Source organism: Varanus komodoensis, unplaced genomic scaffold (assembly GCF_004798865.1).
Source record: "Varanus komodoensis strain SLA01 unplaced genomic scaffold, ASM479886v1 scaffold22, whole genome shotgun sequence".
NCBI classification, from domain to species: domain Eukaryota; kingdom Metazoa; phylum Chordata; class Lepidosauria; order Squamata; family Varanidae; genus Varanus; species Varanus komodoensis.
Genome location: NW_025335606.1, coordinates 17398481 through 17417545, shown reverse-complemented (window position 1 = coordinate 17417545; position 19065 = coordinate 17398481). Strand labels below are relative to the sequence as shown.

Here is a 19065-nt window from a genome sequence, read left to right as displayed (position 1 = left end):
TCTGCATATCTGAGGTTGTTGATATGCAGATGATACCACTCTAATGGCAGAAAGTGAAGAGGAACTAAAGAGCCTCTTGATGCAGGTGAAAGAGGAGAGAACAAAAGTTGGCTTGAAACTCAACATTAAGAAAACTAAGATCATGGCATCTGGTCCTCTCACTTCCTGGCAAATAGATGGGGAAGAAATAGAGGTAGTGACAGATTGTATTTTCCTGGGCTCCAAGATCAGCAGATGGGGACTGCAGCTAAGAAATTAAAAGACGCTTGCTCCTGGGGAGGAAAGCTATGGCAAATCTAGACAGCATACTAAAAAGCAGAGACATCACTCCAGGACTCCCTGGAGAAGAGCTTAATGCTGGGAACAATAGATGGCAAAAGTAGAAGGGGACGGCAGAGAATGAGTTGGCTAGATGGAGTCACTGAAGCAGTTGGTGTGAGCTTGGGTGGACTCCGGGGGATGGTGGGGGACAGGAAGACCTGGAGGAATGTTGTCCATGGGGTCGCGATGGGTCGGACACGTCTTTGTGACCAACAACAACAACAACAACAATTATCCTTCTTCAGTTGCCTGACACCCTCACATATTCTCCATCGTGCCTTTAAAACAAGTTGAAAATATATAGCATTCTTTTGGTATGGCATGCAAACTTCAAGGTGGAATTGGTATCACCTCACCTTACCAAAATCTCTTAAAATTCTACTTGCTATTAGATAGAAAAGTTTGGGGAACAGTCTCTAAAGACTCCACCTTTGCTTCAGTTGCTACAAAAAGTAGGAACTATTTTATTCTTTTTACTGCAATGGGTTTTTGCTAAAACAATTACAGTATTTTAGCTGACTACCACTAATTTTTATGGATACTTCTGTTTTTATTGATCAACTGTTGTTGGGCTGACCACCTGTTTAAATAAATAGAGTCAAAACATGCAGCAGTTTTCACCAGTTTGCTGGCCTCCAGATGTTTTGCAGTCCACTGACTCTCATCAGCCCCAGCTTTGGCCAATGGTCAGAAATGCTGGGTGCTGCATTAAAAAACATCTGGAAGGTACGAGCTTGAATATTGTTACACAGAGTCTACTGTATGCAAGCTGCATCAATATGCACAGTCTAGTTTTAAGTACAACATCTGGATTTGGGGAAAACAAGTGTATTTACTGGCAGAATTAGGAGATCACGCCATCCATATCTAAATTCTTCCTCTGCTGAGAACAGCATGGCTCCTCAATCTCCTTTCCCACCCAGCCTCTCAAACCAGGTGAAACAGGATGAGTCTCCTACATACTTGTCATGCCTCATGCGGACAGCCAGTGCTGGCTTAGTGAAGGTGAACTCCAGCACCAGCTTGTCTTTTCCCTCCTTCCCTTCACGGGCATCGTCCCAGATCAAGACTATACAAGAAACATTAGGAGAAAGAGAGAAAGGATGAACAAGTAAGCATTTCCCTGCCAGGAGATTCTACTAAAGTCTTCCTTGCTTCCCTATATATCAGTGATACTGCTGAGCAAGAAAACCCTGGGATGACAAAGCAAGACCCCTTTTGCTTTGTCCCATTAGACTCCCAGCCTGCCTCTTTTTCTGTAAGAGGGAAACATACCTGAGATCTCAGAGAATTTGGGGTTGCCCCCTCCACCCACGATAGCCAAGAGATTGGATCGATGCAGCATTTCCACCAAGCCCACACTGCCCACCTGTTCATGATCTGGCAAAAGAAGAAAAAAAAGAAGGTACTTGAAAGGCACACACTTGGGAGGAGAAGAAATGAATGTTCCCCAATTCCATTTTCAGACCCCCTCAATTTCTCACCAAGGTGCCCTTTCTCCATAAGTGGTTCCACATTATAGATCCGAACACCAGTTTCCATAGCACAGCAAAAGCAGCCTGTTGTGGGAGAGAGGGAATGGATCCAGTCTGCATCAAAACATGTATCTGAATATACTCCAGAGCTTAGACTGAACCACGATGAAGCCCGACAACCTGCTATCAATGCTAAGGCCCAGTTTTAGAACAAACTAAATGATAAAGCAGGTCTCTGAGCAGCTGTAGGGTGTTTTTCCACTATCACTAAGCAGTCACAACACTCAGCATGGACTGCTCTCAGATGCTGGGCATGCAGCATATCTTAGGAGTGAAGAAACCTTGAGCTGGTTTTTGTTCATCTGTTGGAAAACCAAAGTTGGAGAATACCCTAATGAAAACATATTGGAGGACCTAAGCTAGAGATTCAAAAGAAGCTGATGACCTACTCTGATCCTGGTTGAAACGCAGGCTGTTGACTCCACGTTGCTGTGCCATGATGAGCCCTGCAGGTCACCCCTCAACTGGGGCAGGCACAGATGGGTGGTTTGTTTCTGTTCTCTGGGAAGAGAAAGCAGTCAGAAGCAGAAATCAGTGCAAATGAGCAATGCCAAAGGAAAGCCAACCAACCCCAACACTCTCCTGATCAGTTTCCTCTACCCCTCAGGGGCTGGCAACTTTTGGCCTTCCAGGGCTGATACTTCTCCTCAAGCCTTGCCAGCATTGCTAATGGAGAGGAATGAGGAGAGCTGTAGGCCAAAACATTTGCAGAGCCATAAGCTGTCCATCCCATCCTGGGTCATTCCTGTTCGATTTCAGTTACTGCCACTCCTCCGTCTCCAAAGACAAAAACTTCCCTTCCTGCCTAGATTCAATCACAGGCCTCTCTATTTTCCCTGCCTGTTGACCGCAGATCCTAGCCCCAGAGCCTCCTCCCACTTCCTCCAGTCAGCCAGCCAACTCTGAAATGGCCCACCTCCCGGCTGGACCTCTCTCACCTTTCCCCTGGGCTTCTTGTACCGCATCCTGTACAACTGGGTTCCTCCAAGCCTTTCTCTCCAAGTAGGCTTTCTCTCCAAGCCTACTCAACCTTATTGGCAAACTCCCCGTTCCCCGAAGCCCTGCAAGTGTCTTCCTCGCACTCCGACTGCCCCCCGCCCCTATAAAATCCACAGATGCGCACGCTCACCAAGCCGGTCCACTGTAATTCGAGTTATACGGATCTGTCACATCGATTTCTTCCCTATCCCCAATCGCAGCAGCCCCTTTTTGCCCTCACCCCCTTGTCTTGTCTTGCCTTCGCCCACCGACCTCCTCTCTCTTCCGTACCGGAGTTACATCTAGCCTGGTTCTCGGCACGTAAACACCAGTCACTCGCTCGGAGTCGTTCCGCGGGACCACAGAGAGAAGATATAGAGTGTTTCCTTATCATGTGACCGGAGGAGCTCTGAATTCTCAGTGGCCATATTAGAAACTGGAAGCGGGGGAGTGAAAGGAGGAACAGCTGCAGCAACCTTAGTTCTAGACAAAGCGGCCATTTTTGAAACAGGCACCTGCCGGCATTCGAAGGGAGTGAAGGAGCAGTGGCAGTCAGTTAAGCGGCCTTGGCCATGCTGGCTGGGAATGCTGGAAGTTGCAGTCCAACCGACCTACAGGGAACCAAGTTGAGGAAGCCTGTTCTAAATACAGTGAAGCCATTAAAAGGCAGCCCTTACCCACTTCATGGTCACATACACGATACAAAAGAAAGCACTGGAGCAGTTGCACCTTCACTAGATGATGGAAGCTTGGCTTTGCTCTCCTCTTAGCCTTGATGGAGACAAAGGGGAGACCAGAGGAAAGTGTCGGGGAATGGTCTTTGAGTTCCTGATCAGGGCAAGGGCTAATGTGCCTCCAGCCCATCCTGCACCCCAAAGGTGATTGACAGCTGGAGCTCTAAGGGTGAAGCAAATGGAATCTTGGGCTCAGCATTCTTTCCCTGACAGATATACTTTAGGATGCCCCTAACTAAAGATAAGTCCTGATCAACTTTGCAGAGCTTGAGTAATTATCAGGATTGTATTACAAGCCCAGGTTCGGACTTGGGGATCAAACATGGACCCTGAAGTTTTCCATAAGGCCACACAGCCTTGCACCAATTGTTTGGTGGTCACCTGGCTTTTGTACAGCTTTGCCCCATTCTAAAAAGTTGACATGTTTCTTCTGCAGAATCAGCTTTAATCTAAAATATGCTAGTAATTTGGCCCTACCCATTTTCCTTTGGGTCTTTCCACAAACCCTCCGGAGCTTTTCCAACATTGAATTCTACCCTTGGGCTGAAAAAGATTCAACACTCCTGTTGCAAGTAGGACAGTAACTTAAATATTCAAAAGTGAATTCAAGTTTTTGTTTCTCACAGATTTGGGAAAGTGTAAAGTAAATACTAGTATGGGCCAACCCCCCCCCCCCCCACAACTTCAAGTACAAGCTGATGGGATTTGAGCTAGCCGTGACAAATCAAGAAATGACTCATGGTTGTGGTGAAAATGTTGGCCCAGCACTCAATTGCTCTGAGGAAGGTAAACTCCATGTTAGGTTTAATTAGGAAAGGCACTGAAAATAAAACCATGGATATCATACTACTCTTACAGAAATCTATAGTGTGACCACTATAGTGTGTACAGTTTGCGGCACCTAAAAAAATAATATTGTGTTGTTGGAAGAAGTGCAGAGGAGGGTAACTGAAATGATCAAAGGATTGAACCAACTTCCCTGTAAGAAAGGTTACAGCAGCAGAGATTGATTAGCTTAGAAAAAAGGTGAGTAAGGGGAGACAAGATAGAGAGGTTCAGAATTATGCATTGTATGGCAAAGTAGGAATGGAGACATTTTTCCTCCCTCTCCCATAATACTGGTACCTTGGGATATTCTGTGCAGCTGGTTGGTAGAAGATTCAGGATGATAAATCACACAACACAGCAGGAATGGGACTCACTGCCGTGAGATGTAGTGATACCCCTAGTTCAGACAGCTTTAGAACGGGGGTGGAAAATTCATGAAGAAGGTTATCAGCTACTAGTCCTAATGGCTCTATGCTTCTTCCAGAACAGAGTTCATTGTATACCAGTTGCTGGGAGGCACTAGTGGGAGATGCTGTTGCACTCGTCCTGCTTGTGAAGGTTTCCTGTAGGCAGCTGTCTGGCCACTGTGTGAGCCAGATGAACCCTTGGTCTGAACCAGCAGCAGGGCTCTTCTTATGTTCTCAGTCTAGGCTCTGCACCTAAGTCTGGCTAGATACAAACCTTGAAGGAGAAAAGGGTAGACGAGAGGCGTTTCTAGTCTATGCCAGGCTATAGAATGTCTAAGGATTCGTGAGCAAGTTAATAATAGCTTCTTTCATTCTTGGTATCATCACCCTAGCCAACTTTTACTTGTACCAGAGTTCCTGCACTAAGAGGTTTTGGTATGTAATACCACTGGAAATCAGGAAATCGATGGGGGAGAAGCACACATTATTCACTCACTAGAGAATGATCCACAATCAACACCCAGCTAAACAAATACCAGGGAAGCCCTTTGGCTAAGTAGACTGGGCTAACAGGAACATTTGCCTTTGGAAACCAAGGGTCATCCTGGTAGAACAAGCAACTTCTTCATACAGATGGTCACACCTCAGATCGCAATTATATTAACAAACAAAGAGGAAAAATAAGGGGTTTATTTACACTGTATGTATGGCATAACTTAACTGAGACTGTCATTCCACCCATGAAACCTGAGGAAGCCAATTTATGTGATACTTGAGTCCTGCTGAATTTGCTTCCACAGCAGTTGACAAGACAGGAATCTTCCATATGCCACTTTTACATAGCAATCTGCAACATGAACTTTCTTCTGTCTCACAGACATTCAGTTAAGAAGACATGTACAGGGCTGGTTTTGATGCTGGATTAGAATCCAAAATGGTTACTCTAAAACAGGGGTAGGAAAAGAGGCCCTTTTGGAAGCCCAGCCCAGCCTTCCTGGCTCAACAACCACTTGATTGCTGGTTTCCCATTTTTGCACAATTCCCCTTATTCTAAAAGGGGGAATTGTCTCCACTACAGCATAATGATATCTGTGGTCCCACCTCTTTTGCTTTTGGCTGTGCCCACCACTGCAATGTTCCCCACACAGCTTCTTCAAAATGGGATTTTCCCCTTGGTCTAAAAGTTGTTCCCCACCCCTGCTCTAGAATGATTTAAAACAAGTAAGTTTCTCTTTTGTGTATACCCTCCTAAGAGCCCAGTCTGCTATCCTGGTGAAAAAGTATCAGGTTTGTGTAAGATCCTGTGTGCTCCTCTTCCTCCTGTCTATTAACAGCTTCAAGGTTTTGTCCTGCTGATATGAACCTAGGCCCATCAATAACTAATTCATGCCATTGTGAAAGCTCCAGATGTTTTTTCCTAGATTGGAAATGCTTGAAGCATTTTTGGTTTATTTTAAAAGCAAGGTCTCTTACACACAAAGTAACATCCTTTCCCCACATTCTACCATTTGCAATAGATGACACAAATTGCAGTAGCTCTTCGCTTGAACACAGCCTAGAGCTTCAAAGCACAGATCCAGAAGTATTACTTAGTATGAAAGCCCAGAGAATAGTGGTCTAAGCCACACAGATGTTTCCTGCTTTGCTCTAGGGCCAGCCTAATTTCTTGCTGATTCTAGAACCAGAGTTGACCAGCAACACCTTGGCTACACTCTAGATTTCATTCATTGTGTATGTTCTCCCCTTTGGCAGTCTTGGATACTCACATTCTAGAGTGCCGCTGCTGGTTTGGAAACCAGAAATCTGCACCTGTTACTGGTAAAATCTAAAGTAACCACACATCTTGTGTCCATTTAAAAAGAGACACTCTAGACCACCGTGGTGGTGACCAAGAATCCACCCTGAATATGGAGGCAGCCTTGTTCACTGTTCACAGTTCTCTGCTGTGGTCAGGACTTCTGACCATGCTTTCTCCAAGGATACAGAATTGCAGGCTGGCCCTTTCAAACCTGCCCCAAGGTTCAGGAGCTCCTCTGTCCTTTAGATGGGATGCATTCCAAAGGGGCTGTCAGTCATCCTCTGATCCACCGACATAGTGACAGACTGCATCGTAGTCCAGCGTCATGAGCCTCTCCTCGTCCTGCTGCAGTTGCACCAGTGCACGACTATGTTCCTTCTCTCGATGCAGAATACGACCCACCTAGTCAGAAAGAAAGAAGAATATGACCCACAACCATTTTTTGAAGAAAAGAAACAAGTACATAATTAGGGAACTTTGTGGGCACTCCAGATGTTAGATTCTAACACCCATTGGACACTGCTACATAGCCAATGATTGGGGATGAAGAGAGTTTGAGTCTCAACAACATCTGGAGGACCAGAAAGATTTAGGTCAGGGCTCCTCAAACTTTCTGAATAGGGGGCCAGTTGAAAGGTGCCAGGGATGGGCACGGGAGGCTAAGGCAGTGTGGGCAGGGGGTGAGGGCCGGGGGGGGGGTGCGTGCGTAGAAAGGCAGGGGTATGCATGCGCAGAGATCATTTTCTCCCAACAAGTCCAAAACGATCTCCTTGTGAGCCAGCCAGTGCCTCGGGGCGGGCTTGCTCACAAGGAGATGGCTTTGGACTCGCTCAGAGAAAAGGATCTCTCGGCAAGGCACTGGCTTGCTTGCAAGGAGATCCTTTTCTCCGAGTCCAAAACGATCTCCTTGCAAGCAAGTCGGCACCTCATCACGTGCATGCACACGTGGCGAGCTATGGCGGGTCGGATCCAGCCTGCGGGGTATAGTTTGAGGACCCATGATTTAGGGCATAATCCTATATCATTTTGGACAGAAAGAAGGCCTAAGACCCAGCAAGTCCCAGCCAGCCATGTTGAACTTCTTTGCAGTGTCCACTCCCCTGTGGGAATGTGTATGGCAAAGGGGACAGAAAAAGTCACCCTCTCCTGCTCTCCACTCCGTACAGTCAAAATAAACCAACCACTCTGTATATTTTTAAATAGCTGTTGTACTCCTATTTCTCCTCCAAAATCTATTCTCCTTCCCTCTTCTTAATGGAGAAATCCCAGATTGGTTTTTTTTAATCTATTTTCAACATTGCCATCAACATTGTCAAGGAAAGAGGTGGATATAGCAATCTAAGGTGCAAGAGTGGCTGCAACTATGGAAGAGCGAGGCAATTGCTCCAGACATGCACATATTTCTGTGTTTCAGAGCTAAGTCCTGGCAGTGTAGATCATCTGAGCCAAGTCTTTGCTTGAAGACTACACTCAGCATGTGGAGACACCAGCAGGCCACAGGCTGCTTCAGCCAAGCTGACAGAGGGCTCCTCTGATGCCCTGGAGAGCTTCTTTCCCAGTCCAGCTCTTCCCTGCTCTCATCTGCATGATCTGAATAGGTGTGTTTGGAGCACAAAATTCAGTGCTTGCATTAATGGGCAGCCAGCCCCTGTCATCCATGACTCACCTGGCCAGCATGCTTCCCCAGCACCACCATGACCCAGGTTGTATCATTGCGAGGAATCACCGTCTCCAGCATGGACTCATGGATTCCTGAAGAGGCGGCACAAGTAACGGCTATGGTTAAGTAGGGCCCTATCCAAGGTTTTCTCTTGTTCCTCCATCTGGCTGCAAGTCCCACTGAACAAGCCCTTTCTCCACCCACTCCCCTGATCACAACCAAAGCTGTGCACTTGGTTGCTGTATGGGAATTTTCTGGCCCTCCTGTTGGGAAGGTCTCTAGGCAGCAGTTTGCACCTTCCTGCATTTTCTTCCCTCCCCTTGGATCTGCAACTAGCCCTCCTAGTTGCAGATCCAAGGTGGAGGCCTCTGGCTGTCCAGATGTTGTCGGACTCCAAACCCCATCAACCGTGCACAGCAAGGTCAGGGTGGCTGGGAGTCCAGCATCTGGACAGTCACAGGTGGGTGGCCCTGTGGGAGATAAAAGAGTTGGAAACCTTTGGGAAGCATCCAGCCCAGGCTACAACACTGAACCAAGCTTCCAGTAGTAGTGGCATGGGAAGCACAGAGGCCTAAAACATACTGTTATACATGTGGGCTTTTCCTCCCCACACAGGTCCTTAGAAAGAAAAGGGGAAAAAAACATCTTCCAGTTTACTGCTTACCAAAGAACAAGGGCCATATGCCCTAATGCGTTCAACTGGAGCATGTGTTGATTATGGAGGGAGAATTTAAATCGATGACAGCCAATTTTGAATAGTGGATGCTGCAAAGTAAAGCACCCACATTTCTTTCTACAATTGGGGTGTAAAATATGGACAGTCTTTCAGTCCAGAGCCCCCTGAATTTGGGGAGGGACAGAAATTTGTCTCAATCAGCTGCATTGTTTACTGCTACCCTAACTAGCACAAAGACAGACTCAAGGCCAAGACTAAGAAGGCTAGGCAGCCTCAAGACCAAAGTAACTCCAAAGTTAGGAAAACACGCACCATCTAGAATCTGACCCTCTTCCGTTCGGCAGACACACGTATCTGGCTTGAGGACGTCTTCAATTACCATCTGGGGATACAAAGTGGCACAGGGTTTCATGTGATGCAGCCAAGTAAGATGAGTGCTCTCATCTTGTGCACATGGGAAACTGTGATAGGGAAGCCGTTACCTCACTGCACCGGCCACCTGCCGATCAGCAAAACATCCTCAGGCAGAAGTGGCACACGGAGAGCTGGACACGTTTCAATACAGAGGGAGCCACACGTTTGAAAGCACCGCGCTCTTCCCGTTCTTGCCAACCCCTGTGCCCCAAGTGAACACTTCACCCTCAGAAAGAAAACCCCCTCCTTAAAAGGCCCATATTGCATGAGGTGGAGGCTTTCAAAACAGCTGCAAAAAGGGCAGTGGCATGGCCTCAAGAAGGGCCTCTTCCAGTGTGAGGCAAGGGATCGACGAAACCAGTGCCAAGGCCCCATTGTACGGAGTGTCAGCTCAGCAGCTGCTTAACTGGGCTGCTCTGAGAGGCTCCCTGGGGCACACTGTGGTGCGAGACTGCTCTAGCAGTCGCTTCTCGCAGCTCCTGTCTTGTCCTGTTGAACAGCGATTTGATCTGGGGGGCCTGGCCTCAGAGGAAGGCAGAGCCCACACCTACCCCATGGTCTGTGGCAGCAGAATGATACAAGATAATAACCTGTAGACAACAATGGGTGTTTGCATACCACTTTCAGGTTTACCTATTGTTCCTGCTTGCTTACCCTGCCCATATGAACACTCTAGCAAAAGGGCAGGCAGCACACATGCCAAATCATTCCCCCACTGCCTGGGACATCTAGACAAAGCTTGCCTTTTGCTTTTGCCTCTCGGTAATATTAAAGCATTAGAATATATTTTATTAAGTTAGGTTAATATTAATGTGATTGGTTAATTAATTAATATTAATACACATTACCCTGGATTCATTCACAGCTATTAACTCTTAAATCAACTAATGTTGAAAACAGAACTCCCACAAGTACCTTTGTATTGTAGTATTTGCCCCCTTTGTAGAACTTATCTACAAAGCGGACTCGTAGGTCTTGTCGCAACCAGTGAGGGGCTCTGGAAGATGAATTGCTGCCACTGTCTTCACTTTTACTCTGTTTCCCAGCATGTTCATTTCTGTAGGCAGGAGACACTGCTTTAGAAGAACTTTCCTCTAAACCAGGGATGGGCAAGAGATAGATCTCCAGATGTTTTGGACTGCAGCTCCCCAAAGCACCTGCCAGTATGGCCAGTGGTCAGGAATGCTGGGAAGTTGATGTCCAAACCATCTGGGGACTTAACTCCTGTCCACCCCTGCTCTGAACCATACTAAATTATCCTGGAATTTAGAACTGCTGCTGGGCTAAGGGATATGGGGAAATGGAAATAGCAAACAAGCCAGGAGAGCATTTTCATAACGCATTCCATCTCAGTGTCTGCTAGCTCAAGTAATTCACCAGGTGCTGGTGTACAGTGGCTAGCAGATTAAGCTACTCCTTAACTACCTCAGTCTTCTTCCCCAACCTGGTGTACACTGGAAGTGTTAACCTACAAGTCCCATTATCCCCTAGCCAGTTCCCATCAAAGAGATTGCTGGTACAGTTACTCCCTCAGAACTAGCAGTCTGGCCTCCCCGTGCCGCCACCAACGCCTTACCTGTCAGCGCCTGGGTGCTTCCTCTTTTTATCCCTGCCCTTTTGGTCTTGGTCCTTTCTGTCTTCCAGGGCTCTGTTAACTGCATCACGCTTTGCCCCATTTCTCTGCTCCACCTCCTCTTTGCGGGCCTTGCTGAGGTGGCCTATGTTAAGAGGATGCTTGGGCTGAGGGTGGGGGCAGAGGCTTTTGGCACATTTCCCAACCAAGCTCCCAAAGGGAAGACAGCTGGGTGAAAGGTGATCAGGAATCTGTACGACCTCCCACCAGTTCCCAAAAGCCAAAATGAAGGCAGCAAGGCCTCAGGGGCTCAAGTGATCACGTTTGGGAAGAGAGCTATGACTTACTGAGATCTTTGGCCAGCTTATCATATTCCTTCTGTGTCACGGGCCGAACTCCGTGCTGACTCACAGTCACGGTTTTGCCGCCAATAGCTAATTTTACCATGACACGAGCATTATCTCCATCTACACCTTCAATCTAGGGAAGACAAGGAGGAAGCACTCAGCAAAAGATGATGAGGCAGGTGCATGTCAAGAAGCAGTATGGTAGAAAAGCTACCTTCTCCAAATGTATCCCCTCCAGGTGTTTTGGCCTTCAAATCCCATTCATCCCATTCCCAAAGGGTAGAAATCCTGGGAGTTCTAGTCCAGAACGACCACAGGGCATCAGGTTAGGGAAGGATGGTACGATATCTCCTGCTGTTAGACTGCAACAATTTAGCAGCAGTGACCATGCCAAATAAAGCTATGTCTCTACCGAAATTCATCTCAAATTGATTTAATTATGATGGACTCCTCACTTCAACCCCCATACAAGCACTAGGCATTGCTGATTTCAAAAACAGATGCTGCACCCAAAGGATTTGCAGCATGTGAACTACAATACTGATCTATTTTGGAAGAATCAAAGATACCAAGAGTAGAGATTGTAATCTCTCCCTCAAAGGAGGGAAAAGACAGGCAAATACTGAAAACGGGGGTGGGGGGTGTTAAGGACTCCCGCCTGCATCACAGATCAGACTTTAAAAAAAAATAGGTCCCTGTCAACCTACAGAACCAGAATGAGGAAACGGACCCAGTGAGCTCTGCAGGGATTCTCTCTCCAGCAATGGGTTGAGTTTGCCCAACTGGTACAGAGATTGAGGCAGCTAAGCAGTGCCAAGTTTTATTTCCATGCAGATGACTAACAAGATCAATGGAAGGATCCCACCACATGCCAAGAGTCATCAAAGCAAGGAAGCCCAGTGAAGAAACAGAACCTCAGCAAACCAGCTCTACAGCCCTCAGCCCATCTGTCTCTAATGTGGCAGCATCCAACCAGGCATAAGGCACCGAAAAAGGAAAATTCTCTTCTTTTGTGTTTACACAGGAGGCAAGAAAACACTGAATTGGCAGGAGAAGTGTAGGGGCTGGTTGGGCCATCCCTCAGAATTGCTTACCTCCCACTTCACCTCCAGAATCCTAACTGGAGGGGGTGCTTACACATTGAGCTGAGCCCAAAGTGGGGAAAATCGTTCTAGAGAAGCAAAAGCTCACCTTTCCATACAGCTCCTTGTGAGGGCCAGTCTCAATGAAGACTGCACCACCTGGAATCAATCCCAGAAGCTCATCCTTGCTCTTCGAGGGCTCCTCACCTGGCTTCAGGGGCTGCTGTGAGTCTGAGGGCTGCAAATTCTGGGCTGCTGAGCAGTCTGCTCCAAGACCCAGGCCCTTGGGCCGGAGGCGATTCTCCAGGGGCTTCACATCCCTAGAAGACCACGGTTGGGTAAAAAAGGCGAAACCTTTCTAGCTCTGCCCAAACTGGGGCAGCATTTCCACTCAGAACACAAAAAGAGGAATAAAAGCCCTGGACAGGCATGGAAACTTCAGGTTCAGATCCTGGGACAGTCACAACTCATTGAGGAAAATATCAGAGAAATTCAGGCTTTGGATGAATACTTAAATGTACCTTATTTATATAAGTTGCTCTGGGGTCTTAAAAAAATATTTCAAATCAGCCTTCCTCGACCTGGTGCTTTTCAGAAGTTTTGGAGTTCCTTTAGACCCAGCCCATGGGCAGGAATACTGAAAGTTGCAGTCCAAACCATCTGGAGAAAACCAGGTTGAAGAAGGCTGGTTAAACCAAGGCTGCATTTAACTGCATCTAATAAAAGATGTGCAAGATATTTTCTTTGCTGGGAGGGAGGAAAAAATCCACATGCACACAGAGGTTCTCAATGCTTTTACTGCAGCTGATCATCCAGTAACTTAAGTAACCCACTTTTTCCATATAGAATTTAGAATTTTCCATTTCATTCCCCCAAATAACCTGCTACAGGAAGCTTTTTCAGCACTGCTCTTGCTGCTCCCAGGTTCCCTTTCTTCCTGCCTCTGCATATCTGTGTAAAACTGCCACCAAATTTCGCTAAGTACCATGTTACTCATACCAGCAGAATCCTTCCTAGATAAACATGCTTTATGATGCTTGTGGAGATTTGTGAAGGCTGATAGGTCTCATTCTAGAACATATCCCATAACCTCATATCCCATCCCATATTAGCAAGAATGCCTCACTGGATCGCAACTTCATGGAAAGGTGTGGCTACTGGTAGGTATGTGCAGGTTTTATTAAACCCATGCCATCTGTGTTTCATGGCAGGAAACAAGGCAGCTTTCATACTGCCATCCTCTCATTTATAGAACTGGATTGCTTTTATCAGAATGTCATTCCACTGCTGCAAATGCAGATTAATGTAAATGTGGATTAGTTAATGTGAATTATGCAAAAGTTGAAAACTGGCCAGTGAATCCATGTGATCTCAAGAAAGCTGGTCAGAGCCATAGATATCTGAACTCATTGTTGCAGATTTCTCCCACATCCCTGCCGGAGGGTAGGCCAAAAGGACTTGGAGGGAAGATGCGCTCTTCTGCAGTTTACACTTTCTGCCCTATTCTTCAATAAAGTCTGTTCCATCACTATGGTCACAATGCCTCCACTACCCAGCACTGGCAACCTGGCAAGTTGGAACTGGCCCTTCCCAGAGGTTTGGATCTGGTAACACTAAAACCACAATTCCATATAACCAACATGTAGAATATTAATTAAAACACTGTAACAAACTCAAAATCACTTCTCATCAGCTTAACTCTGGCCATGAAGCAAGGGCTTTGAATCTCTGTTTAAGCTCTCACACCTCAGTTGCCATGGGAAAGTGGGGAGGGCTCCACAGCAGTAAAGCAACCTGTCCCCTCCCCATATGCATTTCTCCACGCCCTGATAGGAGATGACTTGCCATTCAAGAACCACTGTCCTGAATATGAGCCACTAGGCTGAGATGTAATCCCAAATTCTGTCAGCTGCAGAATCACCAAGCTGCCAGGGCCAGCTTCAAGTCCCAAACTATAAAATGGGACCTTATGGCCAGAATGAATAAGAATATAGAAATGTATGACAGAGTAAAAAACCAGAAGGGCAGAAATAAATATCTGAAGCTCAGCCCATCTGTAACCCCATCCTTTCCCACTTCCTTTTGATTATGCACTACCGCCAACATTTGGGAAGCAGGCCTATGCCTCCTAGGCAGCCACTGGGAGCCATTAGATATTTTGAATTCCAAGCTTTGAGTTCAGGGATGGTGCCCTGATCTCAGAGCTGGGAATCAGAGCTCTGACCCAACTGTCTGTCTCCCTGCAAGCACAGAAAGACCTGTGAAGCTGCTCTTTGGGGTTGCAACAGCAGCCTCAAAAAAGAAAGTAGAAATGGGGAGGAAGCTGGAGAGGCTGGGACATGAGCTTTCCAGATGCCTCGCCAGCCAGCCAGCCTGTCTGCCTCCCCTCTGACAGGACAGGGATGCAATGATGACTTCCATTGCTTCTCTTGGTCTGCACAAGATGACCATAAGTCTCCCAGTTCAGGAGCTTTTAAATATTGCTATAGGACTGTGCCCTTACATTGTAAGCTATCTGGGGCAGCAGCCTGTCTTTCCTGCCCAGAATACCCTGAAGAATGGTGATATACAAATATAGTAGTAGCAACAATTTGTCTAATTTGACTGCCTCTACCACCTCTGCACACTTACTGCTTGAAGGTCCGCCCGATGCCCTCACCCAGCTTCCAGCCCATGCCCTTCAGCATGGCAAGACCATAGGCTTCCACTGGTACCTCCTCATAATCAGCCTCGGTTGACTATCAAGGAGAAAGAAGACAGGGGAGAAGATCAGGCATTAAATCTTCCAGGCCAGGAGATCAGACAATTATTCAGACTGATGCACCTTTACTCTTACCGAGTCTGGACGAAGGCTCACATCCACTCTCTCCCCCGTCTCGTAGTTGTTGGGCACACGGTTCTGCATAAGAAGAGGGATGGCAAATTCTGGGTCTACCTTAGTGCCACTCTCCCTTTGCTCCAGGGACTTCTTGGATTCTGGATAAGAAGCGACAAAGCTGATAAAGCAAAAGCAACATGTTGCAGAGTTTGCTCAGAGCCAAGTATCCCTTTCTATGGCTGGGGCAGGGCAGAGGGTGGGGGGCAGGATAAGAATGGCAAGTGGTCTATAGCAGAGCTGCTTGCACGATCCAGGGCAATCTGCATGCTTGCTGGCTGCCTTTAAAGACAATGAACTAGCCCACTCCTGTTAATGCTTCTGTGGCAGAATAGTCAAGGGTGTCCCTGAGTGGCTGTTCTCTCCTTGCTTCTGCAGCTGAACCATCAAGCCTCTGCCCTTTTGAGCTTCACCTTCACCCTAGGAAGTTATATTCAAGGCCACACAGGCCAGTCCCTCTGCGTGGTGTCTAGTGACAGTAGGCAGCCTCTTGCCTTGGTTTCAGGGCCTCAGAGAGCAGTGAGCAACGGCACCTGTGCGAAGCCTCCTGACGCAAAAAAAAAAAGTGCAGCACAGCAAGGGGCTGCCCTTAGCCCAGCCCTCCCCAACCCGTGACCCCCCCCACACACACACACAAATGAGTTCCATCGCACCTCCAAGCAAACAGGGATCCTGGAAGCTGCAGTCCCACAGATCTCAAGGGTTCCAAGGTAGCGGAAGGCTAGGCAAGCCCCAAAAATGCAGCAAGGGGCTGCTATCACATCTGGTTGTGCACACTCTCCATTTCCCTTCAATATCCCAAAAGGCAATGAAGGAAGAGAGTTGCAGAAGCAGCTGATCCCAACTCCCGAAGTAGTATAAAGCCAATTATATAGATGGCTTCACTTGTTCCTTTTTACAGAATGAAGGCATTCATACATATCAAGTTAAGGTCCAAATAACCACTAGGAGGTTAGCACTATATTACAAGTCCAGGCTGAGATGTGAAGCATAACAAGGCACAGGTACCACAATGGTAAGCCGGAGAATAGCTCCAACCAGAGTCAGCTCTCCCCCAGCCCAGCCACACACTCCAGCTGCATCCACAAGGGAAAAAGGAGAACATGAGAGGGATGTGTTATGGCAGGTATTAAGGTTAAACAGCTAACTGCAGCAACTGCAAGGCAAAAGGTCATTGGATCAGGTCCCTGGTGCTTGCATAAATGAAAACATATCCAAGAGGGCTGATGTAGAGTAAAGGGGCAAATCTACTGAACAAGAGGAATGCAGAAAAAGATAAGCAGCTGCCAATTGTATGCAGAAGGGACTGAAGTGTCTTGGGAGAATATGTCTAGAGGCCTTGTGATGGATGAGAGTAAGAGGCACTCATCATTTTTAAATGTTTATATTGTAACTTGTATTTTGTAGTTTTAAATTTATTTATTTCCATTCCTATGGCACCACATAACCCAAAGTTTCTCTGGGTGGCTTACAAATGCTAAAACAGCATGAAAACATACATAAAATACAACAAAACAATAATTTGATAAAATAGATAAAACAATAGCTAACATCACATAATAAAATATACCTGCACACACCAATAAGCACAACCAAACCAACTAAATGCAGTAAACTTCCCTAAAAATACTGGTTCTTGGGCAGTATAGAAATGTAATAAAGAAATATAATGACACAGGTCAGCAACCCAGCGGGCAACAACAGAGCCCCTGGAGTGCTGCCAATCCTTCATGTTGCAACAATAGCCAGAAGTGTTCTCCATCAAGCCTCGATTGCCTTCTGGCTTTCCAACATGGCTGGTATCTTCACACAACCTCAAAGGCAGGCAGCTAGACTCCTCCTTACCAGGTTAGCACATAAAAGAGAAATAGAACCTTAACTCCCTGGTTCTTAGGGATGGCAGAGGCAGTAATTCCAAAATAAAAAGGATGGTCAGAGAGTTCTCACCTTCAATGAGCTCTCTGACAGCTTGAGCTTCAACACCGTTGATCTCATCCTGCTCCTGGAGGGGTCTGGAGCCTTCTGGCTTCTTCCACTGATTCTTCTGGATCAGGGGAATAATAAGTTCTTTTGGTTGTGGAGCTGGCCGAACACTGCAGAAGTGAGAGCACATGCCAATAGATGGAGCTCGTCAACCCATATATATTAAGCAAGAGTGAAGTACAACAAGGCAACATATCAACAACTTTCACCTTTTGCAAAGTACTGCTTTTAGCATGTGCTGGGGAGGCAAAATAAATCAAAGAAACCACTCAAAGCAAAACACAGTAATAGACCCGATTCTACCAATTCATAGTACACAAACTCAGAAATTCTGTGCCACTGCATGTACATGCATAGGAATTCTGGCATGGAGGAAGAATTTCACTAGCCAAAAGATTCTTCTCAGTTTGCCTGCACATCCCTACACATCATGAGTAGCCCTGGGAAGGTAGTTCTGATTAATGATCCTGTGCAAGTGATGCACAAAAAGTAAGAAAGGACACAGGAAATGCCTCTACTACACTTGCTAAAATGACAGGCAATAATGCCAGCACACACACAATAACAGTTGTCCTTTATGATATGGCATTTATGTCCCTCAGAATACAGCACCCAGCACATCTGGGGCCTCTTCCTTGCACCTTCATCACCATCACCATCACATTACATGAATACCCTGCCTTTCTTCCTCTTGCAAGGAATTCAAGGCAGCTGACAAGGTTCTCTTCTGTGGCCCCTTCTGTCTCTTCCTTCTTCTGTCCTTCTGTCTGTTGCTGAAGTGTAGGTCATGAGTGCTTCAGAGCAATATTCTCTCGCTCTGTAATGCAGCAAGAGGCCTTGAGTAAACAGAGTTGTGAGTTGAAGCTGGCAGGATGTCCTGTGCCTCATCTATGACAAACTAGTCCTTGTTTAGGGGGGAATCTATGCTTGGTAAGTACCACTCCAAGTGGGAGATCAGGTAACTGAATGTTCTTTGATGAAATCAAGGGAGCAATCTTATATATAATTACACAGAAGGAAGTCCTACTACAACCAGCATCCTCCAGCCAACCATGCTGGCTCAGGCATGCTAGAAACTGTACCACCCCGCCCCCGGTCTAAACATGCACAGGATTGCACAGGACCAAAATAACAACTGGAACAGTCCACCACAAAGAAAGTTGCCATCCCAGTGAGAAGTCCAAGGTGTTCGCCCTGGCATTTTTTAAAAATGTGCAGGGAGTTTGTCTTTATAAACAAATCTATTATTGATTTACTTTCATTGCTGGTACAATTGTTTAACAACTGAGCATTCTAATAATGAGATTTAATACTTTGCATGTAAACCATTTATAAGTCTTTTATATCAAGCAGTATAAAAATATCATTTACACATATATAAAAGAACATTCACCCATATAGGCTTATAAGTCAGAGGAGTAACATTCAAGACAGAGGCTTTATTCAGCCTGATAAAGCCCCAGGTGTGTTGGACTACAATTTCCAGTATCTCCCAAACAGCGGGGAATGACGGTAAGTTACAGCCCAAGACATGTGAAGTCCAACGGGTTACTGTCTCAGTCCGCAGACTTGTATCTATTCTGCACCCTACCTTTGCAATTCCTGCCCCTCAACAGCGGAAAGGAAATCAAGTTCCTGCTTCGGTTCGCTTCCATCCTCCCCAGCTGCGATAAGAAACCGCCTCCGTCCGGTTGTTCGGGTGAAACCGAACGACACTGGAGCTGCCGCAGCTCTGGCTGGCTTCTCACCATCTTCCGCCATGTTGCCCTCCCTTCCTCATCCCACCCCCACTTCCGTCCCGTGTCATTGGTTAGCATCACGGGAGACGAAGTGCTTAAGACCCTCCTCCTGTCG

General features: G+C 46.6%; 2 protein-coding genes across 6 annotated transcripts; both read right to left on the bottom strand.

Moving 5' to 3' along the window:
• Nucleotides 1-942: 942 nt before the first annotated feature.
• LOC123023970 (WD repeat domain phosphoinositide-interacting protein 4-like) lies at nt 943-4201 on the bottom strand. 5 transcript variants are annotated; one of them, XM_044431142.1, is made up of 5 exons: nt 2795-2922; nt 2246-2357; nt 1806-1880; nt 1597-1701; nt 943-1390 (listed from the first exon to the last, which is right to left on the bottom strand). In XM_044431142.1, exons 2-5 carry the CDS (start codon nt 2292-2294, stop codon nt 1224-1226), a joined length of 396 nt encoding a protein of 131 aa, XP_044287077.1. In that variant the 5' UTR covers nt 2295-2357; nt 2795-2922; the 3' UTR covers nt 943-1223. The 5 variants fall into 5 exon arrangements, with proteins under 5 accessions (XP_044287077.1, XP_044287075.1, XP_044287076.1 ...); XM_044431140.1 differs by lacking the exon at nt 2795-2922 and adding an exon at nt 3108-4201 and having other exon boundaries at nt 944-1390; XM_044431141.1 differs by lacking the exon at nt 2795-2922 and adding an exon at nt 3126-4201 and having other exon boundaries at nt 944-1390.
• A 1274-nt stretch (nt 4202-5475) lies between these two features.
• On the bottom strand, nt 5476-18972 carry GPKOW (G-patch domain and KOW motifs). Its single transcript, XM_044431130.1, has 11 exons — nt 18803-18972; nt 17176-17321; nt 15190-15329; nt 14985-15091; nt 12463-12673; nt 11272-11404; nt 10928-11069; nt 10267-10408; nt 9250-9319; nt 8268-8353; nt 5476-7003 (listed from the first exon to the last, which is right to left on the bottom strand). The coding sequence occupies exons 1-11, from the start codon at nt 18970-18972 to the stop codon at nt 6872-6874; spliced, it is 1479 nt and encodes a 492-aa protein (XP_044287065.1). The 3' UTR covers nt 5476-6871.
• Between the last annotated feature and the right edge of the window lie 93 nt (nt 18973-19065).